The sequence below is a fragment of the Lithobates pipiens genome, unplaced genomic scaffold (genome assembly GCF_037356315.1).
Source record: "Lithobates pipiens isolate NorthernLeopardFrog02 unplaced genomic scaffold, aLitPip1_a1.2 Scaffold_18, whole genome shotgun sequence".
NCBI lineage: Eukaryota > Metazoa > Chordata > Amphibia > Anura > Ranidae > Lithobates > Lithobates pipiens.
The window spans coordinates 438,422,954-438,443,472 of NW_027507758.1; the positions used below are offsets into that span (position 1 = coordinate 438,422,954).

The 20,519-nt window shown below is 37.8% G+C and overlaps 1 protein-coding gene across 18 annotated transcripts in view; it reads left to right on the forward strand.

The window, feature by feature from the left end:
* Positions 1-20,519, forward strand: part of MBNL1 (muscleblind like splicing regulator 1) — a 271,047-nt gene that overhangs the window by 211,821 nt on the left and 38,707 nt on the right. For 8 of the 18 annotated variants that reach the window (XM_077488133.1, XM_077488139.1, XM_077488140.1 and 5 more), the window contains 4 exons: positions 32-229; positions 4,241-4,525; positions 12,567-12,812; positions 19,854-19,907. In XM_077488133.1, coding sequence (XP_077344259.1) covers positions 32-229; positions 4,241-4,525; positions 12,567-12,812; positions 19,854-19,907 — 783 coding nt within the window. The remainder of the gene's footprint in view (positions 1-31; positions 230-4,240; positions 4,526-12,566; positions 12,813-19,853; positions 19,908-20,519) is intronic. The other 10 variants (XM_077488143.1, XM_077488142.1, XM_077488147.1 and 7 more) reach the window with 3 other exon arrangements.

The following is a 20,519-nucleotide window of genomic DNA, read 5'->3' on the forward strand; positions in this document are numbered from 1 at the left end:
GTGGAGTCATATAATGTATTATTTTTTTCAGCCAATGTTTTCAGTCGCACCAAGCCTAGCCACAAATGCAACAGCCTTTAATCCATACCTGGGGCCTGTCTCACCGGGTCTTTTACCTGCTGAAATACTTCCTTCTGCACCAATGCTTGTCGCTGGGAGCCCCGGAGTAGCTATGCCATCAGCCGCAGCAGCCGCTGCACAGAAGCTAATGAGAACAGACAGACTAGAGGTATGGCCTTTGTATAATATCATTTAACATGTATTCATTACACATACAAACATATGCAAGCCTCATTCTCTGCTTTTTTGGTTAGCTGAAGGAAAGGAATAAACTCCAAAAAAATAATACATATTGTCAGTTTCATAAGAAAAGTCACTGCTTAACTAGATTGTCACAAAAAAAACACAGTCAAGTGAAAAAGCTTGTTCATTAATTGTTAATTGTGGCTTTAATAACTCCCAGTTTGCTATTTAGAGATTGAAGAAAGGGATTACTCCTGGTTAACAAAATAACAGGAAACTACATGTAATGTTTTTTTTTTGCATTTTGGTTATTGTTCTCTATTTCTTACTGTGAAAAAGCCTTATGACTTTGGTTAACCATTGTATAGTCTGCAGAAATACTTTGAATATGCAGATTTTATATAAGTACACTGATGTGTATTTTTAGTGCCACAATAATAGTTTAACACAGAAAAAGTGGATATGTTTCATATAACCTATGTTGTCCATATGTTGCTCATAGCAACACATGAAACCATGAGACCATGAAAGGATTGGATTGGGCTGCTATGATGATACGGGCAACACATTGTTCGTTCTCTGACAGTAGTGCCATTAATGTCATAGGCTGAGTAAAGGTATAACTGCAATACACACATACCACCACCAGTGAGTTCTATGCCCTCCTTCAATTTATTAAAGCCATTGTTTAAATGAACAGGTGATGTATCATGTGGAAGAACACAAGAAGTTCACAGCAATACATTGAATTATGGATGATTTGTCAAATCAGTAATAACCATACTTGTGCCGGTACATTGGATAATAATCCTAAAATACCTAATTAGTTCTCATTCTCGTTATGCTTCTCGGCAAACATCCCACATGATGCATATAAGCTGATGTTATGTGTTTTCAAATGACTGCGTTTTTACCTTGGAGAAAACGTACTATATATTATAAATGCATGGTTTATTACGGAACCTTGGCTTATTTTACTTCAATGGCTTGATGTACCAAATACCTTTGGGGGAACTGAGAATACATTTGACAGAGAACACATTTAAGTCAAGACTCATAGAAGAGAATTGACATACTATAACTTTTGTTCTAGCTAAACAGAGGGAGAAGGGCAAATACAATAACACAAAAATATGACAAGTAATAATGGACACAGATGTTAGCTATCTGACACTAGCTCTGATTTTGCCTAAGCATTGCTCCAAAGCCTGTTATGACATCAAGCTAATAATTTTCCTATGACTACCAAGTCTTTATGAAATAATATAACAGTCAAGAACAATGATGTGCACTCAATCAGAAATTAGCTGTAGTTCAGCCAGAACGGTAACCATATACAGGCTGATCTTTGCCAGTTTTATACCCAATTCTGGCATTACTTAATGCAATTGAATGGGTGCTGGGCTATTTGGGAGCCATGGGAGACACACATTATTGCATGCAGAAATTCACAAGATTGTTGGAAAATCTACTTGAATGTAGAGTAGATTATTCCTTTTTCTTCATAGGAAACGTAATTAGTATTTCACCAGTAACAACTGTTAGCATTGTTGTACAGAGGACAGCTGTAGATGGAACCGCATTGAAGAATGAGCGGATGTCTCACTGCCAGTCATTCTTAGCAGGGTATCTCCATCTATGACCAGTCTATTATAAACTGGTTAAAAGCTGGTATTTCTGATGGACGTCCTTACCTTTTACAAAAAGAAAATGTTAAAAAAAAAAAAAAAAGAAGAAACCCATGGACCATATTGTCCTGAGAACGATTAATGGCCCCAGCTCATTGCCAACAACAAATTAAAAGTTTGCTTCAGCTATTTCCACATCCAGTGGCTAATGACACACATGAAGGTTTATTTATTTCCTTTAATTACTGTACATCATTGTTCTTCACACATGTTAAATCTAATGATGACATAAATGTCTTAAATGAACCTAAAAAGTATTTGTGTAAAGTATGCAAAAAACATTAATTTTGCTGTCTCCAGAGAGAGTTCACTAAGTTAATTGTGCATATGTTTTTGATGCTAATGCCATGGAGTAGTCTTCTTTGCCCTTGCCTTTTAAGCTTGTTGGTGTTAAGAGCGAACTCATTAAATCTTCCTGCCTTCATCCACTCTTTATCAGGAAACAGCCTGCTCTCACCTCTTTCATGTACATTCTTCTTTTTCCAAATCTCATATTATTATAACGCTTTTCCTTGTAATGCTAAGTTATTTTTCCTTCCTTATAACCATATACCACCAGTGGATCATTTGCCTCACCATAAGCTCTTTCTAATGCAGCATTATACATCAGCCTTTTCTCTTGCATTTTTTCTTTCCTGACTGGCTTGTGGAACATATGTGAGAAGTTCAGTATTTTTACAGGACTTATCACTTTTTTGTCCCTTTGTCAATTCCTTCCTTTTCTTTAATTCAAATTTAACAAAGTGAGGAAAGTCTTAATAAAATAAATGTTGTCAATAATCATAATACATATCAAAGAACATAAAAAATTGCTATTGGCTAGTTATACCACTCACCATATTTGGCTATGAGCTATGGTGCTATGTATACCCACCTGCTGCAATCCCTTACTATGTATGCATTTATTTTGCATTACAAATTATCAGACCCACCTGCTATAGCTACTAGGGTGGGACTCCACAACGTGGAAACACATTAAAGAACCCTGATTGGGATATCTCTTCAATAGATTCGCCAAGAGATAAAAAACGCATTTAGCTGGTGATATGTCACACCACTGTTTATCTATAGATAAAATATCAGTATTGTGTGTACTGATTCTCTATGTAATAATGTCTAGTAGACACGGTTACCTCTTTCAGGCAGTGAACATTGATAATTAGAACTTATATATAGATTTATACAATAAGATAAGATTAAAACATCCCATAAACAAATAATATTAGAGGAGATAAGTGTACATCCGTACACGTAAATGAGGTGATATGGGTTTTGCTCAAATAAAACAATAATGAGTTTGCTAAAATAAAGCCTGCCATAGATGGCTCAAAATTTGGCAAGTTCAGCAAGGGCTGGCTGAACTTCAATCCATGTTACGTAGTTACATAGTTACATACTAGGTGAGGTTGAAAAAAGACACAAGTCCATCAAGTCCAACCTATGTATGACTTGTGTGGAACCAGGTTGCTCAATCTATGAATAAACTTGTGTACAAGCAGACTGTTGCATTTTTCCAAAAGAATTAGTGCCACTGGCTGTAGCTGACCACACTAATCATTGTGATCTGCCTGTTGAAAAGGTTCACTACGCTCTTTGCCGCCATAACACAGTAGGGTTGTGTGAGGGATTCCCCCATCAACACTGATTGTGTAAATAGGAGAACTGAGCAATTTTCTTCCTTCCACCCATGGTGGAAGGAAAGAAAATGACATATTCTATGGCCTGCCTAAGTGTCTTCTCCAGACTGCCCTTCTAATGGAATGCTTCAGAATATATACTAGGAAAGGCACACAAAAAACTTGGACCTTCCCTAGAATCTATTCTGTAGATTCTATATTATATATTCCATAGAAGTTATATTATAAATGTGGCCTTATCAATACATTGTCATCACATTGTTTGGTGACTCATGGATCTTACATATTTGTAGTCTTTGTAGTATTAAACACAAAATATGTAGTTAATTTGTAGTAAGATGGGTCCCCTATTAGCAACTCCTTTATGTTCTTCTTAAATTAATAATTTAAAGGAAAGCAGCCCTTTACATTTTCACATCGTACACAAGATATACAATATGCGTAAACCAAATAAAGTAAAATATTTCTAGAAATGTAACATACATTTTGCCAGCTCTACCTGCCTTCTTCCATGCTTTGTTTGTACTGCATTTCTATTTACTTTGCAATTTTCCTTTGCCATGATTTGCCTCTGCATTTTCGGCCACAGGCTTGGTAATAAGCACTCTTTGACTATGTTGATGGTGAAGGGACTGGCTGGGATGGAAACTGAAGTCCTCTTTTTATTCACAGGCCAGCTACAATCAGGCAGCTGCAGTGAGAGCTTCCCCACGTTGCCCAACCAATGACCTCAACCCCGATGTGGAGGGAGCACCCTCTTTATGGTTGAGAGGTAATTCAGTCTCCATGCCAGCTCAATCCTGGGCCTCTCCTGAGCAGAGACTGCCTGTTATGCCAAATTATGTGTGGTGGTTTTGTGATGCGGACTCCTGCCCTCTGGGAACTGATCTGAGACCAGCAAACTCATTTCACTTAGGACATCAAACTGGACTTGACCCCCGGTCCCAGAAGAGAAAGGCGAGTGTTTTTCCACCATGCCCAATACTCCATACTGTGTCTAACATTCTGCATTTTGGAAAATCTTTTTATGTATAGCAGTTACTATGGTCTCCTTTAGCACTGATTTCTATTCTGTACTCTATTGTGTATCTTTTATGACCCCCATCCTTTCAATTCCTGTTCTAAATAATGTCATTACTCCTTCCTTTGCTTCCATAAATAGCAAAATTTTATTTCTAAGTAGAATTCTAGAAAGTTTCTCCTTTGCTAATAACTTTCTCCATTTTCTTTCTCTAACTTTTCCATGTAACATTCCATTTTCTTTGTAGCACAAAATGTATTTTATTGAAGCATGTTTATAGATTTGTTTTCTGTTATACACAATTGGACATTGGACAGCGAGTTATGGAGTCCAACATTCCTCGGCTGTTTTGAAATAGGCTTTCAGCAGCTTAGACAGGAAGACTAATAGGATTTTTTTTTCAAGAGGGTACCCATGGGGTAATGCACACCAGAGCTCTTTTCTCTGTATTACCTTAGGTCAAATATTAGCTTTATTCAAATTTGATTCCAGTTTAACCAATTGTTTTGCAAGCACTTTAGCAAACTTTATTTTAAGTGCCTAACTTTTTCCGTGTTGGAAATTCTAAACTCCGATTTTCCACCCCAAAGTTGGAAGTTACTATTTGAAGAGCAACTCTAATTAAAATGACAGATATTTTTTTTTAAATGAAGTCCTGAAATTAAATAACTACATAAAGCCAAGATATCAATGCTAATATTGATCATGGTGAATGAGGCAATGCATTCAGAAAGTACCCCTCCATTATCAGTCATTTTATTTCAGTGATGTGATAGCACTGGCTATGTATATTTGAAGTGCCACTTATAAACAGCACTCCAAAATAAATGCCCACTTCCCCACCATTTTTTTTTTACAATATGGCAGTAGAGAAGTGGTTAAGTTGACATAAATGTTGCTAATTTTTATTTTATTTTCTTACTCTAGCTTGATATGCGTGGAATGGTCTTTCCTTGCTGGTTTTCTTCCCCTTAGAAAAGCAGCTACTAGATTTGGTCTTGGCTAAAAATAGTCATATAAAACAATCTTTCAATCTGACAACATGGCGTGTTCTCAGTTACAGCGATGTTGCCAGGAGATCTTCTGCTTATGTGTCTGCTAGCTTAAGACTATAAATATAGTTCATGGCCTTAGTATTATATACATTCATATTAAACACACCAGTAGAGGGATTTCCGCAAACTCAGTCATATTGTAATTTTGCAGAAGGAGTTCTTGTCATCAAACTTGCCTCAGGAAAATCTTTGTTTACTTTTCTGTATGATATGAATAGTTATACTATATCATGGCACCAGTATGAATAGACAATCGTTCCATTAAATTAACACAGGAAGACAGTATAAGTTGGAGCTCTTTGACAGTCCACATTCCTCTGCAGCTCTTAAATTATGTTATGAATATTTGCACTTGCAAATCTAGCTCAAACTGTTCAACCTGGATTTTCTTATTCTATTTTAACATACAATCTATATTTTTTAAAAGTTATCATTAAAAAAAAAGTTATTCTGTGTCCTTTATAAGTGTTAGAATGTGTGGCCCTGTAAACCACTTTATGAAGCTATTTGGGCGTGTTTAATAAAGCAGGCAAAAAATATTTTTCTGTAAAGAAAATGTATATTTATTTAAAAAAAGTTTCTTTAAAAAAAAAAACGCTTAAATAAAAGCATTTCCAGTGTTAAAAAATAAATAAAAATAAAGCAGTCAGCTTTATTTCCCATATTTATATATATTGTTCATGTATGTCACATATACTGACATACAGGACTGTGCAAAGATCATAGACCTATTTGCATTACTTCCTCTAATACTTCTATCCAATTTTACCCTTACGATAGTTGTCCACACTTTACCGCCTTTTTTAGTCAGGAGGCATTAAAGTAGACCCCCTTTCACCCTTGTACCCTAAACCAACACACTCATTGACATAGGAAAATACACAATTTAATACATTGTGCTTAATTTACTACTAAACTGGAGAGTGCAAAATCTGGCGCAGCTGTGCATGGTAGCCAATCAGCTTCGAACTTAAAGTGGTTGTAAAGACAGAAAGTTTTTCATCTTAATGCATGCATTAACCACTTAAGAACTGAGCCTCTTTGTGAGATTTGGTGTTTAATAAAAAAAATAAAAAATGTATTGCTAGAAAATTACTTATAACCCACAAACATTATATATATATGTTTTTTCTAACACCCTAGAGAATAAAATAGTGGTCATTGCAATAATTTCTGTCACACCGTATTTGCACATTGGTCTTACAAGTGCACTTTTTTTGGAAAAGATACATTTTTGAATTAAAAAATTAGACAATAATAAAGTTTGATCATTTTTTTTATATTGTGAAAGATACTGTTATGCCGAGTAAATTGATATCCAACATGTCATGCTACAAAATTTTGCCCGCTCGTGGAATAGCGACAAACTTTTACCCTTAAAAATCTCAATAGGCAGCTTTTAAAAAAATCTACAGGTTGCATGTTTTGAGTTACAGATGTTTAGAATTATTTCTCTCGCTCTCGCTCTCTTGATCTCAGCGGTACCTCATATGTGTGGTTTGAACACCGTTTTCATATACGTTCACTTCTGCTCGTGATCTCGGCGGGATGGGGCACAGTAATTTTTTTTTTCTTATTTATTTTACCTTTTATTTTTTTATTTTTACACTGTTCTATTAAAAAAAATAAAAATAAACATCCCTTGTAATAGAAAAAAAGCTTAACAGGACCCTTTTTAAATATGAAATCTGGGCTCAAAAAGACCTCAGATTTCATATTATAATAAAATGTCATAAAAAATTTTAGCTTTAAGAGCTATGGGCAGAAGTGATGTTTTGACATCCTATCTGCCCTGCAATAGTATGGAGACGGGTGGGGGCCATCTTTCCCTTACTCGTCTCCATACCAAGCCACAGAGAGGACCCGATTGCCTCCTCTGCTACCGACGGCTCCGGTAAGCGGCGGAGGGCACCGGAGAGATGCAGGGACGACTTTTATCTGAAACCGGACCGCTCACTGAAGAAGAGGATACTGGGGTTATGGTAGCTAGCTTCTGCCATAACAACGATATCCTTCTTCAAAGTGCAGACGTATATCGGCGTGATCCAGTCCAGAAGTGGTTAAGATAAAAAGCCTTCTATGTGCAGCAGCTCCCCCCCAGCCCCACTAATACTACCTGAGCCCATATATAGTGATATCCACGATTGCTTTGTCAGTCCGGGACTCTCCCTCCTGATTGGCTGAGCCACAGCAGCAGCGCCATTGGCTCCCGCTGCTGTCACTCAAACTCAGTTAGCCAATCAGGAAAGAGAGAGAGCGGGGCCATGCAACGGCTCCGTGTCTGAATGGATACATGGAGCTGCGGCTTGGCACAGGTGCCTCTATAGCAAGGTGCTTGCTGTGGGGGCACTCAACAGGGGGGAAGGGCCAGGAGCTACAGCCAGGGACCCAAGAAGAGGAGGATACACTGCACAGAGGAGGCAAGTATAACATGTTTGTTATTTTAATAGAAAGAAAAAAAAACAAGACTTTACAATTATTATTTTTTTTAACCAATTAAGGACCGGAAGGATTTGCCCCCTTAATGACCAGGCCATTTTTTGCGATACAGCACTGCATCACTTTAACTGAAAATTGACATACTTTTTTTTCCACAAATAGAGCTTTCTTTTGGTGGTATTTGATCACCCCTGCGGTTTTTATTTTTTGATTTTTGCTATAATAAATATCCCCCAATTTAAAAAAATAAATAAAAATTTCTTCATCAGTTTATGCCAATATGTATTCTACATATTTTTGGTAAAAAAAAATCACAATAAGCGTATATTGATTGGTTTGCGCAAAAGTTATAACGTCTACAATATAGGAAATAGATTTATTGCATTTAAAAATATATATATTTACAAGTAATGGTGTCAGATCTGACACTTTTGACACATTTTTGGGACCATTGACATTTATACAGTGATCAGTGCTATAAAAATGATTAATGCATTAAGGTGAAAAAGCTGGGAACTTTACAACTCCTTTAAGCTTCTTCAATTCAGATTTGACAAAAAACCCGGAAGCTGATTGGTTTCTATGCAGAGCTGCACCAGATTTTGCACTCTTAAGTTTTAGTAAATTAACCCCTGTGTTACTTGCCTCTTTTATTTGCACTTCACTGCATCTCATTGCTCCGTACCACAGTTTGGATCTGAGCAGAACCCAGAGTTACTTATGCAAACATAACCATCCCTGACCTCTATAACTGCTTTTATTCAAATGTTCTCAAATATCCCTGATGTTCTTTTACATCAGAAGGCTGACATGATTCTGTTGCAATAGATACTAAAGGAGAAGAACGCTTGGATTTCACTGTCTCTGTTGTGAAATTTAAAGCTGTATTAAATCCCAGAGCTAACATTTATTATACTGCAGCTTACGAAGTCTAAGATGTGATGTTGTTTTCTTTTTTTTAGGCTTTTTTTCCTTTTTTCACCTGGTGATTCAGCCAGTAAGTCTGTTGTTTTTCAAATGAACAAGCTGTTCTGCAGATGTAGCAGCTGAGGGTTGAGATTAGGCATTTACCATAGACAGGGGTGCTTTCAATGATCAGCTTTTATTTACTAATTTAAAACCTTTATCACAAAATAAAAAGGATCTTGGCTGTAACTGCTTATAAACCGTTAGCTACAGCTTGGTTACCATTTGTTAGTTTGTTTAAATCTGATAATCCATTTAACACTCCCCAGCCCCCCGACTAACAATGCTAATGTCCAAAGGTGCCCTTGTTCTCCTTCATCCAGAGTGAGGGCATTCTAATACAGGAGGTGTGTTACTGACCAGGTCAAAAGGTAACAACAGAGGGGAAAGCCTAAAAAAAAATATAATGCAGCCACTAAATTACACTGCAGTATATTCTATTTTTGGTTTTGGGTTTAATACCACTTTATAGGTGCGTTTCTCCACAATGCCTTTAGCTACAGAGGTGAAGGAGGGCTTGTTTTAACCCCTTGCCGCTGAGCGTACGCAGATGTGCGTACTCGGCTTCCGGGGGTTATACCGGGATGATGGCCGCACCTGCAGGCATCATCCCAGTACTGATTTTTAGAGCGGGCGATTGGCTTTCCAGCCATAACAACCAATGCGGCTAAAAGCTGCTTGGCTGTTATGCTGGTGGAGCGGGAGGGGGGACGTCCCCTCCCGCCGCTCTTACCAGGGCTCCTGTTCAATCTGGAGCACCGATGCACAATCCGCCGCTTCTGTCGGCTAGGGAGGGACTGGAATGAAGCCGTAAATGGCTTCATTCCAGTCTCCTAATTGTAAACACGGAAGTGACGTCGTTTACTCGGCTGCCAATGGCGCCGGATTTAAAAATATATACAGTATTCAGAATCGCAGAAAACGGCGATCTGAATACTTTGAAGTATAAAGGAGGGATCGGGGGTCTTTTAGACCCCCGATCCCTCCATAAAGAGTACCTGTCACCACCTATTACTGTCACAAGGGATGTTTACATTCCTTGTGACAGCAATAAAAGTGATCAAATTATTATTATTTTTTAAAACAATTTATTAATTTTAAAATAAAAAAAAAAATAAGAAAAAAAAATGTAAAGGTCCCCCCATCCCCGCGAGCTCACGCAGTAAAGAAAACGCATATGGAAGTCGAGCCCGCATATGTAAACGGTGTTCAAATCACACATGTGAGGTATCGCCGCGATCATCAGAGAGAGAGCAATAATTCTAGCACTAGACCTCCTCTGTAACTCTAACCTGGTAACCAGAAAAAAAATGTAAAGCGTCGCCTATTGAGATTTTTAGGTACCGTAGTTTGTCGTCATTCCACGAGTGCGTGCAATTATAAAGTGTGACATGTTTGGTATCTATTTACTCGGCGTAACATTATCTTTCATATTATGCAAAAAATTGGGCTGATTTTACTGTTTCGTTTTTTTTTTATTCATGAACGTGTCCCTTTACCCAATGAGTTGAGTTTAAAACACCGCTGCGACATAAAATATTGCAACTATCGCCATTTTATTCTCTAGAGTCCCTGCTAAAAAAAATATATATATAATGTTTGGGGGTTCCAAGTAATTTTCTAGCAAAAAATATGGATTTTAACTTAACCAAATTTCAAAAATAGGCTTAGTCATGAAAGGGTTGAAGTGCTTTTACTATTGGTTCAGAATATTTGAATACTTTATTGCTATTGTATAGTCTGGATACAGGCAATGGTAATGCCTAACTCCAGCCAAAACTTGTTTTTAAGAAGAATGGAACATTTTTGCAACTTTTGCTTTTTTCATCAATATCTATGATGCTCCTGAGATGTGTCCTGACTTCTCTTCCATGTGATACCAGGACAAGAAGTTAGGGGAGGATTTTACTGACACTTCACTAAAAAAATACATAGAATTTTAAATCCTTTCCCATTTAACTAGGAAAACATATATTGGATTAAAATGTGTTTACAAATCCAACTCTATTGTGTCTGTCCTTCTGATCCCATTGGAGTGATGTCTTATTACTAGTATCTTGTAAAAGTCTGAAAGAGAACAATTTCCCACTGAAAGTTTTCACCTGGGATTTCAATTTAAAAAAAGCAAACATATTGCCTGAATCTGACTCTGTGAACATTGTTCCTTTAGTAAATCAAAGCTAAGATAAAAATATAAAAACATAAAATAATACATTTAATACAGTAATGATAGGTTTTAATCTAAGTATTGGTTACAGGGCAGACCTGTTCATTTGAGGAAGGTCCAAATAATCATTTCTATATATAATTGCAGTGGAGCCCGATCCCCATTTTAAACTACTATATGGTAATCCATTATTATATGTAATATACTATTTATTATTACACTTATACTACACTATACTCTATATAGGGTATGTATACCCTCTGGCCTGATTGCTTCTGCTTTATACATAAATTTCATCCACACCGTTTAGAATTTTAGCTGATACATTAAGGTCCCATTCACACCTGAGCACTTTGTAGCTTAAAGCCTGAAGCTACAAAACGTTGGAGGGGAAAAAATCTATTATTATCAAATGGAGATGGTTCACATCTCCACTCCAAGTCGCCTGAAGCCGAACGCCTGAAGCTCAAACAAGTTTGGGACCCTTTTTTGTCACTCGAATAGGGGCAGATTTAGGTGTTTTTCTTCTTTTTACATTGGTGACCTTTTGCCCTGCACAATGCGGTTAAAAAACGCTGCAAAAACGCTGCAAAATTGCGCGTTTTTCTGCCTGAAAACACTATGCTCAGATGTGAATGGGGCATATAAAACAGATCCAAGTGATGTTTATAATTTTTAAACATATAAGACTGCATGTGAAAATACATTTCCACAATAAGGGAACAATTAGATAATGTACCAGTTGGTTCTTATTTAGATTTATAAAGTTTAATACCTGCAATACAGTAGAGAATGATTGATTTTAGAAGTGTTAGGGTGCCCTCTAGTGGTTAATCTGAAATATTCAGCTTTACTAGCCACAGTAGCTCCATTTTACCAAATCACTCTGATTACTACAGTTTAATATACTATACATGAATATGTATAGTATAGTAATATAGTAATATACTATATATGTATATGTATACAAAAGTAAAGATTGTCAGAAACACTATGGGTTAAGCATGCATGCTAGGTAGTTCAGCTTCTTAATATGTCAAGACAAAACATTGCTGTTTTTTTTGCCACACTCCATTAAAATGTTCACTGCAGTTACAAGTTTGTTATCCTGATTTTAAGATGGACACCTGAGAGTCTATGGCTTATTTGGTACTATAAATGTCAGTTCACACCACAGAAGCTTTTTTGATGCATAAAAAAAGCACTGCAGTGCACAGTGCCTAGAATTTAGGTTGTTTGCCTGCACTTTACATTGATTTTTACACTGATTTATTCAATATGCCTTGTAAAATAATAATAATAAAAAAAATGCCACCAGGTAATAAATGGTGTTTGCCTTTGTGTCCACAGGTATGTCGGGAGTACCAGCGTGGGAACTGCAATAGAGGGGAAAATGAATGTCGGTTTGCCCACCCATCTGAGAGCGCAATGATTGATACCAATGATAATACAGTCACTGTGTGCATGGATTACATTAAAGGAAGATGTTCACGGGAAAAGTGCAAATACTTCCATCCGCCTGCACACTTGCAAGCCAAGATAAAGGCTGCTCAGTACCAGGTCAATCAAGCTGCAGTTGCTCAGGCAGCAGCCATGGTGAGTGTCTTAATACTGGAGAGATTGAAACAATTATGTAACATCCTTGCTTCTTCACCAAAGTAATGTGCTTCTTCCCTGCTGGCTAATTAAAGGCTTATTGGGGATAAAGCGGTTAATGCATATTGCATAGATATCTTACAATGGGCCTGTTACTTACTACTTCTCTAAGCCTCTAAGCCAGGGGTGTCCAAACTTTTTTCAAAGAGGGCCAGATTCGATGAAGTGAACGTGTGAGGGCCGACCATTTTGCCTGACATTCTTTGAACCATTAAAATTCGGTCATTCGAGCACTCATACCTGGCCCAACAAAAATTCTCGTGCCTTTGTCGCGCTCGTTTGCCTGACACACAGACGAATGCTCTGTTCTTTGGGGGTACCGTTAAGTCTTAATGGTACCCCACACATTGGAAACATGGGATGCTTTTGGTGCAGCGCAATTAAAAAAAAAAAAAAAAAGCTCTGGGACTTCTTTCCCTGCATTTTTGTGGGTATGGAAGCCCATTGAAATGCATGGGCTGCCCTACACACAGCATGCAGCCATGCAGATGTGAACCAAGGGCTTATTGGAGGGGCAGTAAAACTACATGGTTAAGCTGTTTTTACCACCCCCAACTTCTCCCCCTTTAGCTGCAGAGGGAGCAGCTGGGGGTGTACACATGCTGTGGCTGCAGCTGGAGGTATGCTCAGGGTGAATGGGCCTGCACTGCAACTACCCCGCAAATGTGTGGACTGCACAGTTGCGGTATAGTGATGCTACATTTACGGGCTTAAAACAGGTGGTGAGGAGGCAACATAATGCCTCTTTACCACCTTTCAAATGCCTCTAAAAAGCGATCTGTATATGGATTGCTTTTCAGAGGAGCAGCAATCCTGGCTGCTATCACACACACAAGCACCACAAAAGCAGTTCTGATGGTACAAGAATGGGGGGGGTCTGGATTAAAAGTAACACACATACAGACACATGCATATACTTACATACATACAGACACATGCACACACACACATACAGACACATGCACACACGTACATACATACATACATACATACATACATACATACATACAAGCACATACATACATACATACATACAGACATACACGCACATACATACAGACATACATACACACACACACACACACACATACATGCACACAGATACATACAGACACACATACAGACACACATACATGCACACACATACAGACAGACATACACGCACATACATACAGACATACATGGACACACACACACACATGCAATCATACATGCACAGACACACACACACATGCACACACACACACACACACAGACACACATGCACATACAGACACACATACACACACACACACATACATACAGACAGACATGCACACACACACACATATAGACACACATGCACACACATACATACAGATACACATGCACACACACACATACATACATACATACAGACACACATGCACACACATGCATACAAACATGCACACACATACATACATACAGACATGCACACACACACATACAGACAGACATGCACACACACACATACAGACAGACATGCACACACACATACAGACACACATGCACAGACAGACATGCACACACACATACAGACACACATGCACACATACAGACACACATGCACATACATACAGACACACATGCACATACATACAGACACACATGCACATACATACAGACACACATGCACATACATACAGACACACATGCACATACATACAGACAGACATGCACACATATACATACAGACACACATGCACACATACAGACACACATGCACACACATACATACATACAGACACACATGCACACACATACACATAAATGAAGCCTTTTTAAAACGAATCTAGCTTGTAGTACAGTACCTTTCCATTCCATTTCCTCATTCAGCCGGGTACTGCACTGTAGGGGGAAGCAGAGAGCACAGCACACTCCTCTGCACTTTACTTTCACTTTTGAAGCCGACGGAGCTTCACACAGTGCCGGGGATCGGCTCATTTGACAGCCCTGATCCCGCAGCACACCAGGCGGGCCGTTCAAAACCGGACTGCGGGCCGCGATTGGCCCGCGGGCCGGACTTTGGACATGCCTGCTCTAAGCAAACTAAATCCATTCTTGATCTGTGAATGGGTTAAACTGATATCTGTTATGGGTGGGAATACTTGAATCCTCAGAGGGTCAATTACTTACAAATTGTTTTATATAAAATATTTATTCATTTTTTTTACAATTATGGATGTCAAGGTTCCTGAGGGTGTCTAAAGGACATGTGGAATAATGACAGTGCAAGGAGCAGTCATGAGTTTCAGATTGCAGCAGCCAATCATAATACAGTTTACTGAAGAAGATCAATGCTGCATGCTCTGCTTGAGGATCCAGTGAATCCTGCAGTGTGTAGCCTGTCAGGTGCCGGCTTTTAAGAGCTCATCCCAGCACCACACTGAGTAGCAAGCAAACAAGGAAAAGCTCCACACTGATGGCCTTGCTTCATACATGTTTATTTTACTTGACTGGCTGAATGACAGTCGTTAAGACCATACTCCTATTATTGGCCTAATTGTAGAGGTAATCCCATTGGGGTGAAACACAAGGGGCACAGCCATAGACGGAAATTGTCATTTAGCCAACCAGGTGCAATAAAGGCTATTCATTTTTGAAAGACAAATGTGTTTTTTTAGATTTGGATAGATTGGTGAAGGCTTAGAGCCACTGTCAGAAGTTACTGTTGTTGGCCCTATTCGGGAGATTTGCTCTCTCTGATTTTCATGATCACTAATGTGACCAGGAATTAAAGTGCAAGAAAATGTAACACTTGAGATGTCTTTAGAACAGGAGTAGAAGGGAAATTTTTCAATAGGGACACTTTTCTCTGTGACAAAAGAGGGGATTTCCCTCACATCGGGAAGATACACCATCACTTTCTGCTGAGTCTACAAGCTAGTAAGTGAAAGGAAATCTACCTAATGAGACACAGAAGGCAAACAAAAACAGCAGTTTTAGCCCTCTCTTAAGCTTCGTAAACATGATCAAACTGTTGGCCAACAAAGAGACTTTTGGCCTGAAGGGCGTGTGCCAGGAACTTGTCTTGCATACAAACAGTACACAATTGTCTGCCAACAAACACAAACTTCGTGACATACTACCTGGAATTTCAGCTCTAGAGCACCACCCTTTGGGCACCTTCTGCTAATGTCATGTTTTAGGAGCATTCATTCCGAGCATGCGTGTTTGTACTTTTTGTGTGACGGACTTGGGTTCACATGGTAGGAAAATCTGACAACAGACCATTGTCCGCCGAAAATTTACTAGCGTGCCATCCAACATTTGTTGGTGGAAAGTTGGGCAACAATTGTCTGATGGAGCGTACTAACAGTCGGATTTTAGGCAGTCTGTCATCACACAATTCCCTGCCAAAAATTTGATTGTGTGTACGAGGCTTAACTCGTTGGTCACTTACATAATGTCCATCTAAATCGAATAGCTCATCTAACACTACCCTCTACAGTGTTGCTATCCAAGGGGGTTTTTGTTCAAATATCTTCAGTTCTGATAAACTTTTACCAAATTTTATTGTAAGCTTTTTTACATAAACTGATCAAAAAATTAGCATATGATGAAAAGCGTATAAGCAGAAGTTACCTTCACTAGCAATTGAGAGACAGAATAAATTGTAGACCTAAAGGTTTAAGCAGCTATGCAAATCTTTTCTTTTTGAATCTAAAAGCAAAAAAGCCTTCTAAAAAGAAGAAAATAAATTGGGAAAGACACAAAATGGGAGAAACAAAACCCTGACTTCAAAACCAAAATTATACATACAGTATAAAAATAGAACAGTAATTGGGTCAAAACCCAGCAAAGTATACATTTCAAAACTACCAAAAAATCACACATACATACAAGATTCATTTCATCTTACGATGTGTTCATTCCTACTTTTTTCCCAGATAGCAAGCAATTGAGCTGCAAGTTTGAAAATGACTTGCTAAGCTATTTTTAAACTTGATAAGCTTCACAAGTTTATTTGTTGCACAATTACAGCAAGTCAACATTGCATGACTCCAGATCAAAGTTCTTTGCAAACATTCTGCTAGTCTGCTGCAACTTCTGGTTCAGTTATGTTGTGCAATAGTCACCCCACCACAGGGGGTGACTGTGGCTGAGTTTCCATGCTGTAGACATGCAGAGCTCTTCAAATAGATGCATCACTGCAACTTTGCTCTTGCAAGAAATTGGAAAATTGTTACAAATTGGAAAAGTGTCAACTAGAATTTGTACTTCAAGTGCTCTGCAAGTGTAAAACTTGCCAGTGCAAAAGTGCAGCTAGTTATGGGATTATGTTATATAGACAGTTTACAATAATGGTGATTCACTTATTGTGGTTATAGAGACAGATGGTGAATTATCTTTTGTTTTTTTAATGTCGGGGTGGGGGTCATTAATAATATTTAGAATATTATATTAATAATAAATACTTTTATTTATTGATAGATAGATAGATAGATAGATAGATAGATAGATAGATAGATAGACGGATAGATAGACAGACAGACAGACAGACAGACAGACAGACGGATAGATAGATAGACGGATAGATAGATAGATAGACAGATAGACAGACAGATAGATAGATAGATAGATAGATAGATAGATAGATAGATAGATAGATAGATAGATAGATAGATAGATAGATAGATAGATAGATAGATAGATATATTATACTATGTTGGTTTGTAAATAAATGCTATGTTGGGTTTTGACCTAACCACTGGAGAAATACTCAAACCTCTCTTTGTATATAGTATTTATCCTTTGTAAATGTCCGGCCTGGCCCCACTACACCCACCTCCCAAGTTTCCCTGTTGGTTAGTAAAGCTGCCCAAATAGCAGGTCAGAAGAGTGTCAAGCTTTTCTTTTGCCCAAAAAAAAAAGATTTGCATACAAATTGAGCTGCCTGTATCTGAATTTCATCATGTATGCCGTTTAAATTGTCCCATATTGAAACAATAGGTATTTTATAGTTCCTGACCATTTAAGGATACATCCCATCCACAACCTATATACATGTTATGATATATGGCAAATCTGGAATAGAGTGGATTGCTTTGCTATTTATTCAAACACATTAGTACAGCGTACAGTTAGTACGGCTTGCTAAAATAGTTGTAAATTTAAAACCTGAATGTAAAGGAATATGTATGCATTGCAGCATTATAGTTTCTAATTGCTACTATGCACAGTTGTGTCTCTTGTGAAAAATGTGTATTTTGTCTTCTGTGGAAAAAACACAGTACAAGTAACATGAAGTTATAACAAAAGAGCTTGCTTTGACAGCTTTATTGCCAATCCATAACCTATTGTGCAATATAACACTGCAAAAGGAGATGGTGTGCCTATACTGCATACTACTAATGTACATGTCTCCCCTCTTTTTTAACTATATCACAAACACACACACATACCAGAACAATACTGCGGCAGCTGTCAAACTATTTGTTTAAATTCCAATGGCGCTGCTGCAATGTTTAATTCAAAAACTCTTGTTTAATGTCTTCTTATAACTTCAAAACTGAATTAATTTGTTAGTCTGAGTAACTGAAAGCTTGACATTTGTAGCACATGAGTGAATATTGATAATCTGCCAGTCTGATTATTATCTCACTCTTCACAGCTAGTTGAGTACATTTCTACATTTCTCTGCATTAAAAAAACATCTAGCAGAACTCAAGGAAGAAAGGCTTGCATTAAAACATAACTGCATTCCATCAGAGTTTCTTATGCGATTTGCCGTTATAGACAAGCAACATATGTACCAGAAAAAAGAGCATTTCCTTTTGGGTAGCTTTGTATCCTGCATGGGCAAATAGATCAAAATGGATAATTACTCCTACTTGTTAAAGTGGAACTTTACCCATAACATCCTAATAAAAAATAATGTTCTTTAGCAAGGAACATACATTCTACATTAATAATTATGCTACCAAATTTAGTGTGTGCTGTAAATTGCCTCCAGCATTGCTCCAGTTTCTTCTTGCTGGTGGCTGCCATTTTGCTGAAGCCCAAAGCCCCTGAACAGCAGTCAATCATAAAGTGAACTAAACTCATCGATTTAATGGTTTCAAAAAACAGTTACATTCTAGGAATGTCAGGATTGCTAACTGTCACCTTTGCTTGTGTCCTCAAGCAAACTGTCAAACCATCAAATGGCTGGTGTCATAACTGATCGCATGTGCAGCACCATGGCTGTTGCAGATCAAACTGAAGCTGCTTCCTTGGCTGTAAAGGATATGAGGGCTTAATTACGCTTTACGGCTGTCAGCAGACTGGCCTCTATAAACTCAGCAGTGCCAACAGTATAGGCACTTATTTTTAATGTTTTACATGCAAAAGGGGCCAGCCTGAAATGATCTAGTAGGATAACATTTTCTGAGTGAAGTTCCACTTTAACTATATTATCTCATTGCCCTGGTGTGAGCACTAAATGTATAAAATACTGGTACGGTTTGAACAGCTGGTCATCTCTATCCTTTAAGCATGCTTATTTAAACTATGTTGAAAAGTGCTAAGCCTGGTTAACAAAGACTATACTATATATACCTACTGCTAAATGCTACGCATGAACTAAGGACACGTGACATTCAGACAAGCATGCAAAACTTGACTCTACAAAACATTTCAAAAGCTTGGTGGTTAAGTCCTTTAAATGTATTAAACTGTACCTGCACTAGCAATAATGTGGCCGTTAGCTGATCAGAATGTCTTTATTAATATAATTTTTGCTATCAGTGAGAAAGTGGTAGTTGACAATAACATATCAGTAACTTTACTGTGCATGCTTAGTCTTGTTATTTGTTATTTACGGCATTCGGATGATTTGTTTTTTTTATTTGTTTTTTTTCCTCACCTACCAAAATATGCACTGCTGCCCCCATGATGCACCTCTGCTTGCTGTTTATGTTAATGCGCTTGAACCCCATTGGCCCATTGCCATCATGTGCTCGCTGCCTGCTAATTAAGACTCAGTCGGCTGTCAAATCACTGAAGCGACCCCTCGAGGCAACCTTTGACCTGGTACTATGACCTTTCACCTTTAAGCTTGGCATGTAGCTTTATTGTACAAACAAGTGTTAAACTTACAAAGCATAGAATTATTACTAGTTTTAGATATGTTTTTGTTGTATGGGCAGAATATGCAATTCCAGACTGACTGTGGTTTACAAATTATACATGTACACACAAAATGTACATGTATGTGTACAATTTCAGTTTTATCTTTTAATAAGCCCCTGTTACAGTAACCACACTCAGTTCTGCCACAACAGAATATGTATTGTGGAATAGAGAGGCCTGTCTATATATGTGATTGTTTGTACTGTATCTGTGTGGTTGGCATGGCTTTATTGCTATTCTTATGTATATGTGTAGTTTTAACATTTGTAAGTCAGTGTTAACATACTTGCATGTAGTAATAGATTTTGCATGTGTAGGTAGTGTTGGGGAAGTGTGGGTATGGTTCAACTGGACCCAAACTTCTTCAATCATTCTGTAAAACTGTTGCTTTAATCATTGACCTTCATGGAGCTAGCAGTGCAGAAACTTCAGCTTTGATCATTTTTATATTTTATATTTTGCTTCAGGATCAAACTTTAGGACATTGCCTGTTACATTTTATCTGCCATATAG